Source organism: Hyperolius riggenbachi, chromosome 1 (genome assembly GCF_040937935.1).
Source record: "Hyperolius riggenbachi isolate aHypRig1 chromosome 1, aHypRig1.pri, whole genome shotgun sequence".
NCBI classification, from domain to species: domain Eukaryota; kingdom Metazoa; phylum Chordata; class Amphibia; order Anura; family Hyperoliidae; genus Hyperolius; species Hyperolius riggenbachi.
The window spans coordinates 103,585,336-103,608,481 of NC_090646.1; the positions used below are offsets into that span (position 1 = coordinate 103,585,336).

General features: G+C 40.1%; 1 protein-coding gene across 4 annotated transcripts in view; it reads left to right on the forward strand.

The window, feature by feature from the left end:
• Window positions 1-23,146, forward strand: part of LDB2 (LIM domain binding 2) — a 476,127-nt gene that overhangs the window by 440,896 nt on the left and 12,085 nt on the right. For 3 of the 4 annotated variants that reach the window (XM_068277713.1, XM_068277732.1, XM_068277743.1), the window contains exons 6-7: window positions 17,659-17,782; window positions 19,884-20,020. In XM_068277713.1, coding sequence (XP_068133814.1) covers window positions 17,659-17,782; window positions 19,884-20,020 — 261 coding nt within the window. The remainder of the gene's footprint in view (window positions 1-17,658; window positions 17,783-19,883; window positions 20,021-23,146) is intronic. The other variant, XM_068277721.1, reaches the window with a different exon arrangement.

Sequence of the window (23,146 nt, forward strand, 5' to 3'; positions counted from 1 at the left end):
CATGCACTGAAATGCTCATAGGCTTGAAGGAGTGTTTATTTATCTTTGTATGTGTCAGAGTGGTGCAACTAAATATTTTGAATTAAAAAAAATGTTTGGTTTGGGTCCGCTTTAAGTAATCCATTCAAATACATTGCATTGATCTTGTTATGTTATACTTTTACCATTCCTATGTTTTATGTTGTCCATGACTACCATTGAGCCAAATAACTGTCTCAGCATCTGCTTGCTTTCCTTAAAGAGGAACTCCAGTGAAAATAATGTCATAAAAAGTGCTTCATTTTTACAATAACTATGTATAAATGATTAAGTCAGTGTTTGCCCATTATAAAATCTATCCTCTCCCTGATTTACATTCTAACATTTATCACATGGTGACATTTTTACTGCTGGCAAGTGATATCAGTGGAAGGAGATGCTGCTTGCTTTTTTGACAGTTGGAAACAGCTGTAAACAGCTGTTATTTCCCACAATGCAACAAGGCTCATAGACAGGAAACTGTCAGGACCCTGGTACTGACATCACACTGTGGGCAGAGTTTCTCCACAATATAAGCCATACAGAGCCCTCTGATGATCCGTTTGTGAAAAGGTAAAAGTTTCTCATGGGAAAGAAAGGGATTTAGCTACTGATTGGGATGAAGTTCAATTCGAGCCTAAACAATAGGGGAGGGGAGTGAGCTGTCTTTCCATCATCAGGCGCCTGTAGGCACGTGCCTATAGTGCCTTATGGTAAATCCAACTCTGTATACACTTGTATGGGCTTGTTCACATGTTTGCATTGTAACACAATGGCCCATATGCAATTCCAATTCTCTCCTGAGTTTTCTCCTAGCCGATAATTTTTCATCTTCTATTTAAAATACCTTTCAAGCACTCTTCAAGTGAAAAAGTACTTAGAAGTAAGTATAAAAGTACTATAAAAATTATTTGAGTATTTTCTTGCTTGCTGGTGGCTTAGCAGGCATTTTATTGACAAATTTAAAAATATCACCTTGGAGAAAACTCAGGTGAAAAAGTGAATTGCATATGGCTCCCTATCTTAACTCGCTTTCTACAGAGTGCATTTCTGGATAACCTGTGTAAAAACATACAAGTTACGTAGCAACTGTTCATGTTGAAGTAACATGCATATTTTAATGTGCAGAGTGTGTGCTGCCTCATACAAATGTTACCTTGTGTACAGAACGCAACACACATAGGGCCTGATTCACAAAGTGGTGATAACTCAGTTATCACGCCTAAAAGACTTTAGGCGTGATAAGCTTTGCACCACTGAGTTAGCACTGCTTTGTGCTCTTTATCGCGCGCAGAGTCCCGCGCGCAAAGTTTTGCGTGCGCAATCGTGCAATTCAGCGCCCTATGGGCGCATCGTGCGCACTGCACCGTGCGGCACGCGCAAGCTTTGCGCGCGGGATTTCGCGCGAGTTTCATTTTATCACGCCTAAACTGAGTTTAGGCGTGATAAAGGGCTTTTCACAGGCGTGCAAACACTTTGCACCACTTTGTGAATCAGGCCCATAGTGTCACCTAATCAGACTCTCAGCATTCCTCTATGAATAGTTGCAGCTGTATTTCCCTCAAGTAGGAATAGTTGGGAAACACACACAAGGCTGAATTTATAACATGTTCTTATAGCAAATAAAAAAAGAAGAAGAAATATCTGAAGAGGCTATAAACAGATTAAAATAACGACTCAGATGGCCTGTATTGATCTCATCTATAGAAATAACCACGCTCTCAGCATTCTTCCACACACAGTTGCTTCTGTGTTTCACTTGAATCTGTTGTGTGCCATACTCAAGGCTGCTCTTGTAACACACTCTCATGAAACAAATCCAGAGGCCATCAACAGAGTCAGAGAGCTTTAAATATCATACTATTTTTAAAGGCATTTTTACTGCTTTGTGACAGAGATGGTCAATGAAATGCAAATAATTCTATGCATTTAATGCAAATTGTTTATAAATGAGTGTAAGGAAACTTGGTTTCTACATCTTAGAAGCTTGTTTAACTACTTAAGTACAAAGCTAATTGAAATCTACGCCCTGTTTTGGTGGTTACCTGGCTGGCAGGGCGTCGATTTCAATCAGCCTCCACTGCGCGCATTCGCCGTTTCCGTCGCTCCCGCCGATCTCACCGCTGAATCCCGACTTCTCTCACCACAGCTCCCTTGCTCTGCCTGTCTCCATGATGGCAGAGCCCTGTGAGCAGATCAGGAGCCGATTTCATTGGCTCCTGGCCCTGTCTTTCAATGTAAACAGCAATATAAGCAACTCCCATTGGTTTACATTAAAAGACAGGGTCAGGAGCCAATGAAAGCAGCTCCTGACCAGCTCCCAGGAACTCTGCCGTCATAGAGATGGCAGAGTGGGTGGCCCAGGTTCCCGAGGTGTGGTGATGATGGCGATTGCGGCAGAAATGTGCGGCGATTCATCGGTATTCTGCCGTTTCTTGTACCAGCGGTCTCTGGTCCTTAAGGGGCAGACACTGCTGGTACTTAAGTGGTTAAGGCAGGGGCGTTTATAGCCATTTTGTCACTCCAGGCAAGAAAACCTGTGCCGTGCCCCCCCCCCCCCCCCCCCCCCCGCTCATGGTGTACTGGGCAGTCACAAGACGCTCATGGCTACAGAAGCATATTCTAAGGATGCGCGCAGGCGCAGTGGCCATCGACTGGCCAGTCGGCAAGTACAAAAACAAAAAAGGGGGTCATCAGCAGCAAACACCGGTATAATGGTAATAGTTTAGTGTGCAGAAGCAGATCCAAAAAAATAGGTAAACTGTAATGATCTGCTCAGCTGCCTGTGCAGCCAGGCAGTTTTTTGGCCATTGTTTAGGTTTGCATGCTGCAGGACTCTGGAAAGAAGAGCTTCTGTCCGTTTTGCAGCTTGTGCTGCTGAGGAATTTGCATACATTCGTTATGCAAATCCTCTACCTGCCTCCTGTGATGACTGGCAGTATAAAGGTTGGGATTACCCACAGTCCTTTGCTGGTCATTCATTCAGGGTTTGTAGTAAACACTCCTAGAGAGTGTCAGCCATGCTACTTCTTGTTGAAGTTATCTTAGAGTAATTCCTGGAAAACTGTACTAGGCAGGTTTCCTTAGTGCAGTTAGGATTGCTTATCTGTTTGTTTGTTCTGTTGCGATTGACCTGTCCCAGCGGTGGTCGACAGGAAATGGTTCTGATCTCTGTTCTTGAAGTATAGCTGGTGCAGCGGTTGCTACCAGCTATCTCTTCTGATCTGTCTCACTTGGATCACGCTGGCATCTTGCGCTAGCGCTGTGGATCCTTCTGTTCTGTCTCCTTGGATCGCGCTAGCCACTTTCCGCTAGTGCTGTGGATCCTTCTGTTCTGCTACTCTGTACCTGGATCGCGCTGGCATCTTGCGCTAGAGCTGTGGATCCTTCTGTTCTGTCTCCTTGGATCGTGCTAGCCACTTTCCGCTAGTGCTGTGGATCCTTCTGTTCTGCTACTCTGTACCTGGATCGCGCTAGTCACTTTCGCTAGTGCTGTGGATCGTTCTGTTCTGCTACTCTGTCTATCTGGATCGCACTCGCCTTGCGCCAGTGCTGTGGATCCTTCTGTTCTGTCTACCTGGATCTCACTCGCCTTGCGCTAGTGCTCTGAGATCCTTCTGAGCTGTCTAGTTCCTGTTTCACGTTTGTCTGTCTTGTCTGATACGAACGCTTGCTGTAGGCTCAGTGAGGTAACCGTTAAGCAAGCGCTCACGTTCTCTGTTTCGTGTTTGTCTGTCTTTGGTTAGTTAGGCGTGCTTGTCTCTGTTGTGCGTAACACGCGGAGACCGCGCACGAACGCGTGCACTGTTGCGAATGAGTGCGGTGTTCGCGTTCAGCTAGCATTTGTTATTTTCCTTGTCTTTCTCTTTGTATGATTTGCTGTGCCTTTGCTACCCTGGTGCTCTGTCCTGCTCAGTCTTGTGTCGCTATTGGCAATCGCCATTCTTGCGATTGCGTTTCCTACTTCGTTTCCGCCATTGTGTGTTCGCCGTTGCTGGGTGGCGACTAGTTTGGTGGGCACACATTGGTTCTGTCCCTTTGCTCTGTTCCCTGTGGGCTATCCAGCCCTGCCTGATTGTACCTTGTCCTGGATCTGTACAATTCCCATATGGCATCTGTGGCTGTGCAGCGGCTGTGTTCGCCTGCACTCCACAGCGCCATCTGCCGGTGGGAATTGCCCTCTGCGGGTGCATAGCGCCTAGCCTGGGTGTCCTCAATTATACGCTTGTGGAGGAAATCCGCCGCGTCAGCGCACGTCTGGTGCGCTGACCACGGAGACGATTCCACATTCGTTACATAAACCAAGAAAGAAAAGGTAGATCTGAACTACACCACACCACTAAGATAATTGCAAAGAAATCTATCTTTATTCAATACCAAAAAATCACATTGAATAATTAAAAAACAGGTAGCAGATGGCTGCACTGAATAATACACATATGTCCAGTAAATTACAGAGTAATGAATATATCCTCCAACCACAAGAATCAAAAATTGTATATTACATAACCATGATAAAATACTGACATAATCCATGATAAAATGCTCATTAAAAGCCTAAATATACACAGTATATATACACAGTATATGAATATAATATAGTGCTGTATAGTGCAGGTAACAATAGTGCAAATGAACTCCCCAGTAAGAATTGGAGACCAATTTGTGCAGAATGTAAACAATGTATAAAGGTTTCATTTAGTGAAAGTGCTGAGCAAATTGCTCATAAATAGTGCAAAGGCAAAAGAGGGGAGGAATGGGTGGGGAACCACAAGACCCAGAAAAGAAATAGAGTATAAACAGACACTGTATAGCTATGCAAAAAGTGTAGATCAAGTAAGCGGGCAAATCCGCAGTGGGGAATGAGAGTGGAGAGGGGGAGGCAAGGCTAGCAGAGAGCTTACCGAGTGGAGGAGGATGGAGAAAACAGCGGGCCACCTACGCCATCGCCATTCGCCGCTACGCAGCGGCTTCTTCCATCACACGTGCTTGACAGGCAGGGGAAAAGTTAGAGACGGCGCCGAACAAGGGAAACAAAGTACCCGTGCAGCTGCTCGCTGAGCTAGAGAGGTGAGGGGGCGGCCTCCAGAGGCAGCACTGCAGCAGCTTAGACTGCTAGAGGAGGAAGAATGGGTGGGGAAAAAAACTGCTTGCGTCTGGCTAGAGGCTGGGTGCTGGGCGTGCACAGAGGGCGGCTGCAGAGCGAGGCGCAGTGAGCACATGGTATTGTAAACAATCATGCAGACTCTAGTAGCGGCTGCAGCGAGTGGTCCCCCTCGTGTTGCGCCCCCCCCATCCCTCAGTGCTCCTGACGACTGCCTTTTTTTGCCTGGTGGTTGAAACGCCCCTGGGTTAAGGTCTGCAAGTGGCATTTAAAAAATAAATAAGCATTCATTTGTAACATTTCACATCTTTCTAATTTAAAGAAATGGCCAAAAATATTTTCAAAATGTATTAGTAACACATGTAATAAGTAAAAGTAAATATATGGAATGATCAGTTTTCTACCTGTTTCTCATCCCTCTTTCCATGTAATGTAGGCTGAGCTTATCTAAACTAATAATAAAAAATAAATATGATTTTTTGTTGTTGCTCAAAACCTTGATGTGATGATCTCTGTGAAGCTCTGGTAAACTTATTTACTGAAGTTTTTTAATACTTACTACTTCTTCTGGATCTATTTTTTTTTCCATTAACTGATTGTTTGTGTGTTTATAAACCCCACGTTCCTAAGTCACTTACATGAACCCAAAATTAATTGGTATAACATATTAGAAATTAACAATAAATAAAATAAAAACACTATATATCCCCACAAATAGACTTATGCTCTAAATATTTTGATGTTCATCTATTTTAAGTGACCATATGCAATCTTGAAAAAAAAATACCTTCAAGAACTCTTTTGAAAAATCTGTTCACTATCTGTGTTTAAGAAGTTCCCATGTTCACAAACTGCTATCTTCCCAAGCATTTGGTAACATCGATATTCTCCATTGTGACATAAACAAAGCTGTAAATGGTCAATAGCATTTGATGCTGTCAATAATAATTTTAAGGGCCAACATAGTAAAAAAATATATATTTTGCTACTTCTATAATCACTTGTCAAATAACAACAGAATCAAATTCTCCAAATATTTGAGGTACAAAAATGCTCAGAAGTGCTACTTTTCATTATCTGAAAGTACCTCATCAGCAGGGCTGCGGACAAAAATAATGATCTCCCCTCTTCACTTGATCTTTTCTGCCCGTGTACAGCGAAGTAATGTAATTTGCAGTTCATGTAATTTGGAAGAAACCAAGTGAAGAGGGGAGTTTATTTTCCTATTATCAGTCCTGTTGACAAATGAGAGCCTGTCAGACATCGGATTTTTTTAAATTTTATTTTGTGACACAAAGTGTATTGTTGACTCTAAACTTCTGTCATTAGTTAAATGATTACAGGGGTAGCAAAATGTCAAAATCTTAGGTACAGTGGACATTTATATCATCATTATACTGTTATGAATGTATTATATTGTTTAAAATACGTTATATTTCTGACTTCTTAAAACTATATTTTTCTGTTGCTCTTACTTATTAAAACTAATAATAATTTTAAAATTTCAAATTCTGTTCCTTTAAGGTTTCAACACTTAAATACACTTGTTTTTAATAAATATGGACCTTTTTTACAGTGATATGCTGGCTGGGATCCTACTATAAATGTAATTTACAACATGTGAATTGCAGTTGAAGGATGCTTACTTAATAAGTGCCTCAAATACATAACTCAAAAAAAGTATTGTTCCTTCACATCTAAATATATAAATTAAAAAATCTGTATGTATGTAATGTATATTAATATGTTCAAAATGTTTTTCACATGTTTCACAAAACGATGAGTGAGCCTTCTTATCTATTTATGTTTATTTGTATCCTAAAAGCAGCTAGTCTGTGTGCTAAAAACACGAATGTTTCTTATTTCTCATTAATTTATATAATATTTTTTGTTACCGGTCAGTTAGTAAGTCTGCCTTATTGTTTGGGATCATTGATAAGCCCTTTCACACATTTCTTACTATATTCTCTATACAGGAGGCAACATTGCAATTTTTGCATTGGTTTCAAATTCGTCTTTGGTGGAGCAGTCCCAATTTTTTTGTGTTACACAATGACAATAATGTGTTTGAACTTGATATTGATCTACAGATATCTTTTTAATTAACGTGTGTGGGTGAGCATTAACATCATGTACGATCGATTTTGACGCTGTGGTTTTTTTTAAAGAGAATGGCTGTTATAATGCCCTCCTTAATTGTGATAGCTGTGGGGTCAAAAAGGTTAATTGAATAGTAGTCATGTCCACGTGGTATATAAATTATAGTTATTTACCTTTAGAATAGACAAATTCTTGAAGAGATTTGATGGAGCCCATGCAAGTAAGGTGTATACGTTAGCTATATACAAGTGAAACTCGAAAAATTTGAATATCATGCAAAAGTCCATTTATTTCAGTAATTCAACTTAAAAGGGGAAACTAATATATAAATTACGATCCCTTTGCAGGTGTTTTGGAATAATTATCTGTTTAGAGGCTGACACTTTGAGCCTAGAACATTGATCATTTTCACAATATTCTAATGGTCTGAGATTTTGGTTTTTGGGTTTTCATAAGTTTTCATCAAAATTATAGCAAATAAAGGCTTGAAATATCTCACTTTGCATGTAATGAGTCTAATTTGGAATAAATGGACTCAATATTTTCATTTTTCAAGTTTCACCAGTGTCACAGATGCCCTAGTTATCAGACCGCAAATTGCCTTCCAATCGGTTTCAGCACACAGACCATGCAAGCTTTGGTCGCGATCTTTGCGCAGAAACTGACAGAAATTTGGGCAGCAGCCCGACCAGAAGGGAGCCTGTGGGGTTACGGAAATACAACTTACACACAATTTCAGGGTATAACTGCCACCACCACTGGTATGGGCCAGTGGACCCGACTGACTGACTAGTCCTGCGAATAAAAACGGTTAAACACACTCTATTCTGTCTAGATATCAACAATAGTAGTAGCGTCTCTCCAGAGACCTGGGATCAGTTCCTGTGTATGGCTGAGAAGCAGGGTAGTGGAACAGTGAATGACTTTGATAAAGTCTTTTATTCACGGCAATATAAATAATTAATATATACAGACAATTATTAAAATCAACAATTATTGAAACTTTAATAGCCAGTATGAAAAATAAAAGAAAGGGAGAAAAAATACTTAGTTCCTGGAAAGATGTCCTTTAGTGGAAAGAATCAAAGTTCCTTTGTTTCAGCTCAATTTAAAATCCAAGCAAAATCGAAAATGTCCTTTGTTTCAGTTCAGACAAGATGGCCGATCAAGATGGCCGCTAGCCATGTGTCCTCTGGCTAGCACCAGACAGCTCTCATATAGATGGAATGTGGAGGACTGAGGGAAGAGCACCTTGCATATGCTTTTGATGAAGCTGGTTTGGGGGTGTGGCAATGCCGGCCCCTCTGAATTACCATCCAATGACAGTTAATTTCCTCTGAGAGATTTTAGGTTTTAAACTTACAAGCTGCCGTAACTCACAAACGATACACGTCATATTCAGGTGGATAACAGATTCATACTTGTCAGAAAATACAGATTAATATGACATCAGACATGGCTAGTGCAACGGACCCAGTTCTTGAGAAGGGTCATACCTCAATAACCGGACGGACTATCGCGATGAATTTCATATCACCATGATGGCCAGATTTTTACGAACAAGACTATATGAATTTTATAGCTGTGCGATGTACAGTCGCCATATAATCGACACGAAACCATACATCACATAACTTCAGGTCTGCTCTGGTCGGTGCCGGAGAGTCTGGCTTCCTCAGGGCCCCCTTGGGGATCCAGCTTCCTAGTCCTTTTCATAAAGACATCTGGCTGTAGGGGGACTGAGCTGCAGGGAATGTGGCCACGTGCGACATTCCTGAGGGGTGAGGGGAATGCTTTTCTCACGGGGGAACAGATCTCTGGATTAAAAAACACAAAAGTGTTGTTTTCTGGTCGCTTGCACGACTGCACAGATCCGACAGGAAGCGATCAGGAAATCGACTGTGAATTCTCTAGATTCACCTGCATTTCTCACGGCTGTTCCGTGACAACCAGTATTTGATAGTATATGGCATAGGCTATAAAATTTATTGGTGCTTTATAAATCAATAATAATAAGAATAATAGGTACATTGAGAGACCGCCCAAAGTAAACAGATCGCATACCCATCCACCCACATATAATTTGGCACAGAATAGGGCACTTGTCTCCATCTTGATGCCCTGTACTTGAGGAAGTCCAATTATTAATAGGAAGTGCACATGAATAAGTCTTGCAAAGTTAGTGAAAATAGCATGGTTCCTGGTTTTATGCAAACCAAATTTCTAATCCAGTTGTAATCCATGAACAGCTAATAGAAGTTGATACTGCTGTCTAGCAAATTTTTAAGGCTCACTATAGCCAACATATTTTCCTTCTGATACCCCTATAGTCATGCATATGGGAGCAGCAAAATAAAATGCCAAAAATGCCACTTAAAAATATCTGACAGAAATGATGTGGTCAGCAGGACAGCTGACAGAAACAGGGATAACCCTCTTCGCTTGGTCATTTTGGTCTTTTCCACCTGACAAGCCATTTTTTCACTGCAGAAACAGACAGGTCAATAACTACAGTCGTGGCCAAAATTGTTGGCACCCCAGGAATTTTTCCAGGAAATCAAGTATTTCTCACAGAAAAGTATTGCAGTAACATACAGTATGTTTTGCTATACACATTTTTATTCCCTTTGTGTGTATTGGAACAAAACAAAAAAAGGAGGAAAACAGAAAATTGGACATAATGTCACACAAAACTCCACAAATGGGCTGGACAAAATTAAGGGCACTCTTTCAAAATTGTGGATAAATAAGATTGTTTCAAGCATGTGATGCTCCTTAAGGCTGCTTTCACAGTGGGACGTTACGCTGCACGTTATATGAAAGTGCAGCATGCTGTGCATTATACGTGGTTTTAGCCGCGTTAGACTGTTTGCACATGGTCAGTAATGTGGTTTTTTTCATTTTATTAATGCAGGAGAGGAGGAGGGGAGAGTCCGCTGTTGTGTTTAGCCAGATGGCTAATTAATATTCACTGCACTGCACTGTTTACTTCCTGGAGCGGCTGCTTTTTGGCTGGCGAGACCACGTGATGCGGATTGTTCCAATCACGTGGTCTCCGCAGACTATAGAACAAAAAAGGCGCACCAAGAGCCACGTAACGCGGCTCAATCTGGCGTCCTTCCTCAACACCACCAAGCGTGACCTTAACGTCCCCTAAAATGCAACGTTCTGATGTGAAAGAGGCCTTAAACTCACCTGGGGCAAGTAACAGGTGTAGGCAATTAAAAAATCACACCTGACAGCAGATAAAAAGGAGAGAAGTTCACTTGGTCTTTGCATTGTGTGCCAGTGTATGCCATGCTAAGCATGGACAACAGAAAGAGGAGAAGAGAACTGTCTGAGGACTTGAGAATCAAAATTGTAGAAAAATATCAACAATCTGAAGGTTATAAGTCCATCTTCAGAGATCTATATTTGCCTTTGTCCACAGGCCAAAACATTATTAAGAAGTTTGCAACCCATGGCACTGTAGCTAATCTCCCTGGTCGTGGATGGAGGAGCAAAAATGATGAAAGGTTGCAACCCAGGACAGTCCAGATGGAGTACAAACAGCCCCGAACAAGTTCCAAAGAAATTCAAGCTTATTGCAGGCTCAGGGAGCATCAATGTCGGCACAAACTATCCATCGACATTTAAATTAAATAAAACGCTATTGCAGGAGACCCAAGAGGACCCCACTGCTGACAAAGAGACATATAATAGCGGACTACAGTTTGCCAAAATGTACTTGAGTAAGCCAAAATTATTCTGGGAAAATGTCTTATGTACAGATGAGACCAAGACAGAGCTTTTTGGTAAAGGACATCATTCTACTTTTTACCAAAAAATGAATGAGGCCTACAAAGAAAAAAACACAGTACCTATAGTAATATATGGTTGAGATTCAATGATGTTTTGGGATTGTTTTGCTGTCCCTGGCACTGGGTGCCTTGAATGTGTGCAAGGCATCATGAAATCTGAGGGTAACCAAAAGATCTTGGGTCACACTGTAGAGCCCAGTGTCGGAAAGCTGGGTTTGCATCCGAGATCTTGGGGCTTTCAGCAGGACAATGGGCCTGATGCAATTGTCAGACTCGCCAGTGTTAAACGCTGGTGAGTCCGATAATCAGGCGACTATAAAGTCGCCTGATTCAATTGCATTTAGCCCTAGGCAGGGTGCTAAAAGAACTCGCTTGGGGCGATATTATCGCACAGCAAGTTCCTTACACCCTATCCTATTACACTTTGCATGCCTCCGGGAAGCTATGCTACCAGCCAGACATGAGCGTTAGCTTAGACCTGCAAAAAGCAGGTCTAAACATGCTAACGCACGACATCGCTGCTGCATCTGGGGGTCACCTTTAACCACCCTGGCGTTCTATTAAGATCGCCAGGGCGGCTGCGGGAGGGTTTTTTTTAAATAAAAAAAAAACTATTTCATGCAGCCAACTGAAAGTTGGCTGCATGAAAGCCCACTAGAGGGCGCTCCGGAGGCGTTCTTCTGATCGCCTCCGGCAGCCAGAAGTAACACAGAAGGCCGCAATGAGCGGCCTTCCGTGTTTTGCTTACTTCGTCGCCATGGCGACGAGCGGAGTGACGTCATGGACGTGAGCCGACGTCCTGACGTCAGCCGCCTCCGATCCAGCCCTTAGCGCTGGCCGGAACTATTTGTTCCAGCTGTGCAGGGCTCAGGCGGCTGGGGGAACCCTCTTTCGCCGCTGCTCGTGGCGGATCGCCGCCGCTCGCGGTGGATCGCCGCTTTCGCCTGAGTAATCCTCCCTAACGATCGGCCATCGCACGAGTGAAACTGGCAATAGGATTTGCCAGTAATCCTCGTGCGATGGCAAGGTGATAAGTAGCCCGCATCTGCAAGCTACTTATCACCTGGAATAGCATCAGGCCCAATGGCTCCAAACATATGTCAAAAAGCACCCAGAAATGGATGGCACCAAAGTGCTGGAGAGTTCTGAAGTGGCCAGCAATGAGTCCAGAGCTAAATCCCATTGAACACCTGTGGAGAGATCTTAAAAATGCTGTTGGGAAAAGGCACCCTTCCACTAAGAGAGACCTGAAGCAGTTTGCAAAGGCAGAGTGGTCCAAAATTCTGGGTGAGAGGTGTAAGAAGCTTATTGATGGTTATAGGAAGCAAATGATTTCAGTTATTTTTTCCAAAGGGCGTGCAACCAAATATATTGATATATTAAGATATCTTAAAGAAACACTGTCGTCTCAGAAAATACAGCTTTTTATTGCAAAAAGATGTTCAACATTATTGCCCTAACTAAAATGCCGCATCCCTCCAGCTGAAATCTAACTAAATCCCCCCAAACTCCCCTCGAGTTTGTTGGTCGTGGATTTTGCTGCCCCGTGCGCTTCCGTGGGAGGCAGAGCTCTCAGCTGCAGCTCTTCCTCCATGCCCGTCTATCAGGGCGTATCTCCGCCTCTCCCCCGTCCCAGCGGTGGAGATACGCACTGATAGAGGCATGTAGAGGCAGAGCTGCAGCTAAAAGCTCTGCCTCTCACGGAATCGCTCCCCGCAGTGTGCCCCGGGGAGTTTGGGGGGATTTAGTTGGATTTCAGCCGCGAGGATGCAGCGTTTTAGTTAGGGCAATAATGTTGAACAGCTTTTTGCAATAAAAAGTTGTCTTTTAAGAGACTTCAGAGTCTCTTTAAAGTGGGCTGCCAATAATTTTGCCCAGCCCATTTTTGGAGTTTTGTGTTACATTTTGTCCAATTTGCTTTTTTTCCTCCTTTTTTTTGTTTTGTTCCAATACACACAAAGGGAATAAATATATGTATAGCAAAACGTGTTTCGTCAATACTTTTCTGTTAGAAATACTTGATTTTCTGGAAACATTTCTGGAGTCCCAACAATTTCGACCATGACTGTATGTACAGAGAAGTAATGTTACTAGAAATTCCTGAAATTTAGAAGGTACCAAGTGAAGAGGGGAGTCCATTTTCTGTCATCATTCCTGCTGGCCAATATATCTGTTATGTATAAAAAATGAAATTTCTAAATTTTTTTGACATGTTTATTATGGATTTTATTTTGTTGCTAATACATGAATTCTTATAAAGGAGAAAGGTAGCAGAATAATAAAATCTTCAGTAGAGTGGGCATTTAAGACAGACATGATTTTACTGGTTTAAATTGGAATCATATTAATTAAAAAAAAAAAACCTTTTGTTTTACAGTTTCTTGAAACTAGATTTTTCTTTTCCTGTCATTTATTATAATTAGTAATTATTAAGTTCAACCTTTACCTTTTTTTTATTAATTATTAACAATTTTATAGACACATTTTTAAGAAATTGTTGTTTTTTAATAAATATGTGACATTTTAACATTTTCAAAAAATATATTTATTTGTATTGTAATAAATACATTATAATTTATAAAATTAGCCAATAAATTATATTTTTTTTACATTGCTACTCTGGCTTCCTACTCTAAAATTACAGAGTATGTAAAAAGTTATTCTTGCTCCTGTAGGGTCTAAAATTAATTCTATACCTGTTGCTAGGAGGATCTTTTTTTAGCGTAAACATGGGAATGAAAATCAAATCAAGGTTAGATGATGCAGGAAGATGCGCATGAACGATAATAGAAACGTGTAAAAGCACCTATTTATTTCTATGAAAAATACAGATATTAGTTTATTCTTAAATTAATTATGCTAAAACCATTTTATGTGAAAGAAATATTTTATTTGGCATGTTGCTTCAACTGGGAGTACATTTAAAATTGTATTTATTTATTTTCAAACAAAATTATATAAAAGAATATACATGCAGGGTTAGGGTTTCAGTTAATGCCCCACTCAGGCACAACTGTTTTTCCAAGTTCTATGTAGGCATATAGTTATAGACCTTGTTTTTTTCTGGGTAGAAGATCGTTTGATTGGTTGATGTTAAATAAATAACCTAGTAGGAGGTTCAGGTGCCTGCCACTTCCAGTTATGTATTTGATGCAGGTTGCAGTTTTCCCCAACTATCTGTGCCTACCCCTCTGCAGTCTGAACAGCAAGATGACCACAGGCACACAAAGTCTACTGCCAATGCTCTCAACTCAGCTGTTTCTAGTCATCTGTCACATGAAGGCTAGGTTCACAGTGGTCAGTTGCATAGCACACGCGTTACAATGAGTTTGAATTGCAATGGAGACTGAACATAGACTTTATTATAAAGCCTTCATGCATAGTTATTTATTTATTTATTTTATTTACAAAGTGCCAACATATTACACAGCACTGTACATTAGTTCAGGTTACAGACAGTATTTAGGGGTGACATACAGCAATAAGACAATACAGGAATACATGCAAACCAGATCACGCAGCACAGTATCAGTACAAGGTAATGCTTAGTCAGTCACTGGATGGGAGTATGGAGATTAGGCAAGTTGAGTTCACTCAGATCCATAGGATGGGTGTGCGGTAATGGAGGTGCGTGATCAGGTAGGAGACATAAGGAGAAGGAGGACCCTGCCCGAAGGCTTACAATCTAGAGAGACTGAGATAGAGATCTAGAGTTAGAATAATGCCATCAGTTACAACGTAGTACTGTGGCCAGGCCCATAGAATTGGGATAGGCCCATAGGAATATGAATGCTAAGCTATTAAATGGTATATTTAGATCTATGCCTGGAAATGAGTTTTAAGATTCTATGAAGGAAACCTGTCCATGGTGGATGTGCAGAAATAGAAAGTAGGGGTTGAATGGTAAAGATCCCTGTACATCGCTGTGAACCAGTATGAGAGAAGCAAGGAATCAGAATGAAACAACAATCTAATTATTTTAATCAATGCATACTAATCAATCTAGCCCATTGCCTACACTAAGGGGCTTAAAGGGACTCAGAGCAGTGCAGAAACTATGGAAAGATGCATATCATTTTAAAGCTCTATTTTCGCGATCAAAATTGCCGCAGCCGCGACTTCGATCACGAAAATAGAGAAAACTAAAAGGCGTGGGGCGACGATTTAGGGGTCGTCAGAAAGAGGAGAAAGAGAGCTTTACAATGATATCCATCTTTCCATAGTTACATTGTATTACACAGGGCAACTTTTTCTCAAAGTCAGCAGCTCCATTCTGCAAAACTATGGAAAGATGGATATCATTTTAAAGCTCTCTTTCTCCTCTTTCTGACGGCACCTAAATCGTCACCCTACGCCTTTTAGTTTTCTCTATTTTCGTGATCGAAGTCGCGGCCGCGGCAATTTCGATTGCGAAAATAGCGAAAACTAAAAGGCGTAGGGCGGTGGTTCATATATCATTGGAAAGAGGAGAAAGAGAGCTTTAAAATGATATGCATCTTTCCATAGTTTATGCACTGCTCGGAGTCCCTTTAATTACAAAATTGTACACTGAAATTGCAGGGTTGTTTTTGATAATTATTTATTTTAGCAGCATTCAAGTAGTTAAACACAGGACTTCCAAGTTCCCTGCAGAGAAAGCTGGATGCATCCGAACTGGAGTTAATGTTATCTTGTGTTTACATCCTTCACTTGATACAATGAAGTAATGACTTCTCTGAAAGTGCAGACACTCCTGAACACAGTCAGACACTCAGAAAGCATTTCTGCTCAAAATTCAAGATGAATAAACCAGTTATAAATAAAATGCAAAGGCAGCTCTCAGAGCAAAAAAACTGTCCTTTGGGAACTTGTAATTTCTAATTAATAATAATACTTATGTACAAAAGCAAATATGATAACTGTTTGGCATATAAAAAGTAGGAAAACATGTTTTTATTGAATATTATGTCAGGGTTTTTACCGCTTTAAACATAAAAATGAACTAGCAAAAAAACAAAAGCAAAACTTACACGAAAAACTAGTCCTTGTTATGTGGACTCTGGATCTTTAAAAGATGTTCACTTTGAAAGAATAAAAAATCTCTAGGAATTTTACATTTTTCACATTTTACATCTTTATACTTTGTTGCACCTTTAATGGCATTTTACTGCATGCTTTAACACTTCACTTTGCATTAGCTCTTAGCATTTTTTTCTTTATAAGTAGCTGCTACTATAAAGTTACATAAGACTTAATAAGAAAAAGAAAGTTAAAATAATTGTATTAAATATATTGTTATTAAATTAAGTCATTATATCAAGTGCATAATAAGCTACACAAGCATCATGCTATCTTCATATTGGATAATTTGATCAGACCTGGGATTCTTTTTATTAATGTTTTAATTACCTCAACTTCCCAAATCTTATGTTTTGAAAAGAAAAATGAACAAGGTTCAGTGTTGATTCTCATTACAGATAGTTGCCTTCTTCTATCAAAATAGAATGTGTTTGGGACATTCATGTAAATAGTTTATGCATTTTGTTGATGTGTGTACTAATAATGCCTGTACATTAGAAATTATTTTGCAAACAAAGTTTATTTGTGAGACCCTCTTACAGGGAAACTATTTGGGTTTTTAGTTCATATTATTTATTTTGAATGTTTATACGTTTACAGATTGATAATTTATTAATAATATGTGTATAATATTAGTTTGTCAAAAGAAAGTATGCAGTTACTTGGTCAGTTTTTAATGTCTCATATGTTATTGAATAGTAAATCCTTAAAGAAAATGTATAATAAAAAAAAGCCTTGGGGTACACTTATCTTGAGAGTAGAAAGCCTCTGAATCCTAATTAGGCTTCCCCCAGGATCCAACGCTGGCAGCCCCTGAACACGGGTGAGGTATTTACCTACTGCGAACCTGTGCGCATGTGCAGTAGAGTGGACCCAATCGGGCTCAGCTATTTCTGCCTGAGCCCAATTGAAATGCTGCTATCGTACCTGCGCTGGACCGGGGAAGGTAAATATTAAGCAATATCTGACACACTTGTTGGCTGTATTTTGGGGGCTGCCAGCGATGGATTCTTGAGGCTTAGGAGGATAGGTAAGCCCCAAAAGGATCCAAAGGCTTCCCCCTCCCAAAGTATGTATCCCTGGGGTGGGGGATTATTACAGTTTCCTTTTAATTACAGTATAATATTTTATCATTAATGATTATTGGCTTGCGGTCAGAATATAAAGAAATGCTTCCTCTTCCTATGAAGAAAAATAAGAAAAATAGCAGATCTGATTCGCACTATGCCTGTTCTGATAAATATCTCAGGTTGTTGGATACAATGTAGAACCCAAATTGAAAATATGAATATGAGGCCTCTTGCACACTACATGCGATTCCGATTCTTTATCTGAACCGAGTTTGGATTCTGATTAAAAAACGTACTGCATGCTGCTAAGATTTTTAATCGGAATTTTTATCTGATCCAATTTTGGATTCCAATTAAAAAACATACTGCATGCTGCTAAGATTTTTAATCGGAATCCAAAATCGGATGTATAAAAAAATCGGAATCGCATGTAGTGTGCAAGAGGCCTGATGTTGTTTGTGCTGAAAGCTACCTAACACAGTAATGTTGTATCTGTGCTTTGTTTCAGTTATGTGTAATACTGGAGCCAATGCAAGAATTAATGTCCAGACATAAAACGTATAACCTAAGTCCTCGGGACTGCCTAAAAACCTGCCTTTTCCAGAAGTGGCAGCGTATGGTAGCCCCACCAGGTATGTCGGATCAATTATCAACGCAAGTAAGAGATTTCGTAACGTTTCATGTAATAATTAAGATTTCTCATGCTAAGCAATGACTTTAGTGTGTACATCACCTTTCTGATCTGAAATCAGAATATACTATGTAGGTACAAGATGTAAAAAGAATATAGAAATAAAAGCAATATTACTGGCTCAGTAAAATACAGAGTGGAAAGAAATTAAACAATGTTTAGGGGTTTTAGTGATACAGTATTGATAGTGATTTCAGTAACAGCAAAACTCAATCTAGGCCAGGCATGGGAAAACTCGGCCCTCCAGCTGTTAAGGAACTACAAGTCCCACAATGCATTGCAGGAGTCTGACAGCCACAGTCATGACTCATAATGACAAATGTATTGTGGGACTTGTAGTTCCTTAACAGCTGGAGGGCCAAGTTTGCCCATGCCTGATCTAGGCAGATAGTCCTGTTCAAAAGCATAAGCAGCATTCAGGCAGGTGGTTTTACTCTTTCAAAGCCTAGCCACAATTAAAAAAAATAGTGTTTTACCTGGAGATACGGTATTTCTGATAAAATGGTAAAATAAGAAAGTTGGATGGATGGCATGGTATGGTCAATGAGATGCAAACAATTCTGAGCTGATGTAAAATTATGCATAATATACATGCAAATGCAGGCAGCTTTAACATTGACTAATCAAATTTCACCTAGGCAGGATTCGATTTGTCCATTTTAAAGCTGTATAAATTTGCATAGAGAATTTGCATAAACCTGCATCAACTCGGAATTATTTGCATCTCACTGATCTGCCCTATGAATGGCCATATATTAGGCTGCCTCTGTGCTCTAACTCAGAAAATAAGAAAAAAAGGGCTCCATGCATCTTGTCAGCAAAATGTTTATAGATGCTTCAGCTGGAAATATTGTTTGGTAATATCTGGAAGCGGAAATGCAAACCACTGTTTGCACTTCCTTCATGAATATTAGTTGATACGGCAACATACAGTCATCACCTGAATACAAAATAAAGCAGATTGCTGTGGAGATTTGTAAGAGACTGTATATTCCTCTTTCTATTGAAAAGAGAACTCCTAGTGCTACTTTTTTATGTATTCATTTATAGATTATTTGGTCACCGGAACAAAAGGAAAATTACTGTCTGTCAGCTGAGCATTTTTTTCTGAGCCCCACAGGTCCTTTTTTAAAGTAAAGAGCCATATTGTATTTGTGACTTCACCACCTGCCCAATTACTCGTGGTTCAAACTCTTAATTGTGCAGAGGCCAGGGGATTTCATCAAACTGAGACATGCCTTCACCTCCTCTATTGGGGAGTGAAACAGGAAATTTTGGGAAGTTTGGGTGCCACCATAGGATACTGATAGCTGCTATTAACATTGGCATCTATGGCGGTGCCCAGTAAAATAAAAACGTTTGCGAAGGCAGTGCAGATATCGGTGGGGAATGGTGTGTGTGTGTGGGGGGGATGGTTAGGCATTGGTTGGGAGGGTCGGTTAGAGTTAGGCATTGGTTGGGGGAAGGTTGGTCAAGGTCAGGTATCGGTAGGGAGGATCCTTTAGGGTTAGGCATCGGTTGGGAGGTCAGTTAGAGTTCGGCAGGAATCAGTTGGGGAGCCAATTAGCGTTAGGCATTGGTTAAAGGGGTCAGTTAGGGTTAGGCATTGGTTGGGGTGGTGTTAAGTGTTAGGCATTGGTTGAACAGGTTGGTTAGGATTAAGTCTCGGTCGGAGTCGGCCGATTGGATTTAGAAATTGGTTGGGGGGTCAGTTAGGGCAAGGCACCAGCAGGTGGGGTTATTTAGAGTTAGGAATCAGTTTGGAGGGTTGGTTAGGCAGCTACTGGGGGCGTCGGTTAAGGTTAGGCATCAGCTGAGGGTTCAGTTAGGGGTAGGCATCAATAGAGGGAGGACTCAAGTGAGAATGGGGTCAAGTTTGATGATAGTAAATTATGGCCACATGACATTATGTATTCTTTTTGTTTTCTTCCTGCACTCACAACTTGTTGAAGAACTCTCTGTCAGATACATGTCTAAGGCATGAGCATGCTATATACACAAAAACAGTTGTGTGATAAGTATCTTGGTTTATTTTCTGACAGCAGAACCAACAAGACAGACAGCCACCAAAAGGCGGAAAAGAAAAAACTCCACCAGCAGCACAGGAAACAGCACAAACAGCACATATACGAAGAAGAAAATACCAGCTGCAAGCCTCAATTTGTCCGGTCAAGTACCTGTAAGTGTCAGTGTGCTACTAGAACTGGAAGACAACATGACTTCATCTAAGAAAAAACAGTTTATTTTTACATATTGAGTTATTACTGTCAAGTATAATTCAAATGACTTTTATTATGTGAAGTGTGGCTGGGCTATGTTTCCATGTACAGATTTGTAGATTCTTCCTGGAGTTATAACACCCATCTAGTAGGGGGCATTAATGAAGAATAAAACCCCTGAAGCCCTATCTGTGGTTACCAAACAATAGCAACCCAATGTTGTGAGTTGCCCCCTCTACATTCTCTTTTTCTTTCACAATACCGGAGCACAGTGCACCAGGTCCTGCTCCTGCGGCCTTGCGTTAAAGTGTACCTGATCCAAAGCTCAGGTCAAAAAGTAAGTACTCACCTAAGTAGAGGGAAGAAGAGGGAAGCTTCTGGATCCTACAGAGGCTTCCCACGCCTCTGCTGAGCGTGGGCCCCCCAAAGATTACTGACAAGGCCTTGTCAGTAATCACATCAGGGCCGCGCTCCTCTTCAGGCAAGAGCACGATCATACTGCGCCTGTGCAAGTAAGCCTGAACGGCTCATGCTACAGCACAGGTATGGCCACACTTGTGCCAGAAGAGGATCCTGGGCCCAATTTGCAGGAAGGTCCAAGGTAATGGTGGAGGACCAGAGGCTTCCCTCTCCTTATGTAAGTATTTTTTGAAGTTTTTTACGCCTTAGGCCCCATTTACATTTAATCAGTTGCTCTCAGTTATAACTGAAAGGACAACTGATTTTTAAAGTAATGCCCATGTTTCCCAATGGCTCAGCTCACACTATATGCGTTTTAAAGAGACACTGAAGCGAAAAAAAAATGATGATACTATGATTTGTATGTGTAGTACAGCTAAGAAAAAAAACATTAAGATCAGATACATCAGTCTAATTGTTTCCAGTGCAGGAAGAGTTGAGAAACTCCAGTTGTTATCTCTATGCAAAAAAGCTATTAAGCTCTCCGACCAACTTGGTCGTGGAGAGGGCTGTTATCTGACTTTTATTATCTCAACTGTAATTGAACTGTTTACTTTTCCTCTAGCAGAGGAGAGTTTATTACTTCACAGACTGCTCTGAAAGACTCATTTTGAATGCTGAGTGTTGTGTAATCTGGACATATTATAGAATGATGCAATGTTAGAAAAAACACTATATACCTGAAAATAAAAATATGAGAATATTTTCTTTGCTGCTAATCTTCTAGTAATTATTCATAGTACACAACCAATTCATTATATCATATATTTTTTTTCGCTTCAGTGTCTCTTTAACTGAAAGATTTTTCACAATACACTGCTATGGAGAAGGAAAAAAAATTGTACCAACTGACTAAGTGTAAATGGGGCCTTAGGGTCTCTTTAAGCATTGTATGCATTATTTGAATCCATTTAATATTTTTTCCATGAGAGAAACTATATTTGTATTCAACAAATTTTATTTATGCATTTAATGTTTTATTTATTTGTATTTACTCAATTTTGAAAGACCACCTTTAGTACAGAATACAGCAATCAGGTTATTCCGTTTGCAAATCTTCATGGAATGTAAATGAAAGTGGTCATTACTGCATGCCTGATCACCAGTCATTTTCAAATCTTGTTAATTGATTTAGCTGAGGGAGAGGAAAGAGAGAGGTCATTTCCAAATGACTCCTTAGTTTGTGATGTCAGGTAATTGGATCTCACAACAAACCAGAAGTTGGCATTGAGTTTGAATTGTTTGGAGAGCTACCTTTTGAATTTACCTGGTAAAGATGAAATAGTCACAGATAATTTCATAATCACCCAATAAAACCATCTATTTTTAAAATCAAGAACATAATTAACAAATATTTGGGAAAACACTATTCATTCTCAAGGACTATCTAAACTGTCATGGGACAAGATTAAATAAATGTATATTGTATGTACAGTCCCAAGCCTACATAGAACTAGGCTGTGTTCCATTTTTTCTTTTTCTCACTTTGGGCCATATGCAATTAACTTTTTCACCTGAGTTATCTCCTAGGAGATAATTTTCATCTTCTCTAAAAAATAATTTTTTTAGCATTTTACAATTGAAAAAGTACCCAAAAGTTGATGAACAAGTACTATCAAATTTATTTTGAGTGTTTTCTTGCATGCTTGTGGTTTAAAGGGAATTTTATGGCAAGGTGTGAAAATATCACCTAGGAGAAAACGTAGATGAAAAAGTGAATTGCATATGGGCCCTTGAGTGTTACATTTTCAGGACTCTGAATGACAGTTTCCCTCCAGTAGTACTTCACAGATAACTAATTACAGACTATAAAACTCTCGAATGGCAGAAAGACAAAAGGACCAACAGTCAAAAACTGTTATCATTCAGCTGAGACAATTCAATGTTTTATCTAATGTGTTTAGCCTTTAAACACAAAATAAGACTAGGATTCCAACAAAATCCTTTTTAGGATTTGGACTATAGATACAATTTATTTTCGTGTCAGTTTATTTTCAACTCAGGTTTGCTTTAAGCTGATTTCTGTCTCATCATTTCTCAGAATGAATTTAACTCAAGATTTTCTGCAGGCAATTAATATATTTCGCCATTAAAGAGACACTGAAGCGAAAAAAAAATGATGATATTATGATATGTATGTGTAGTACAGCTAAGAAAAAAACCATTAAGATCAGATACATCAGTCTAATTGTTTCCAGTACAGGAAGAGTTGAGAAACTCCAGTTGTTATCTCTATGCAAACAAGCCATTAAGCTCTCCGACTAAGTTATGCTGGGAATACACGGTTCGTTTTTGCCTTCGTTTAAACCTTCGTTTCGATTGTGCCTTTTGTCCTTTTCGATCCCGAAATAATCGGTCATACGGTTAATATCACCACCCACGGTTTCGTTTTTTTTTCGATTCTGATGGTTTCGTTTTTCCAATGATCGAAGGCTGCAAAGAAACGAAACGAAAATCCCTTTTTACAGGGACGGACTAGCATAAACGAATATATAATCGATCTGAACAGCCATCAAGCCTACCAATGGCTCGATTAGATGGATAAAGAGAGATAATATCAAACATGTTCGATCACTAGTCGTTCGTTTTTGGGGTCTATTAATCGAAACTATAATGAGATTATGACT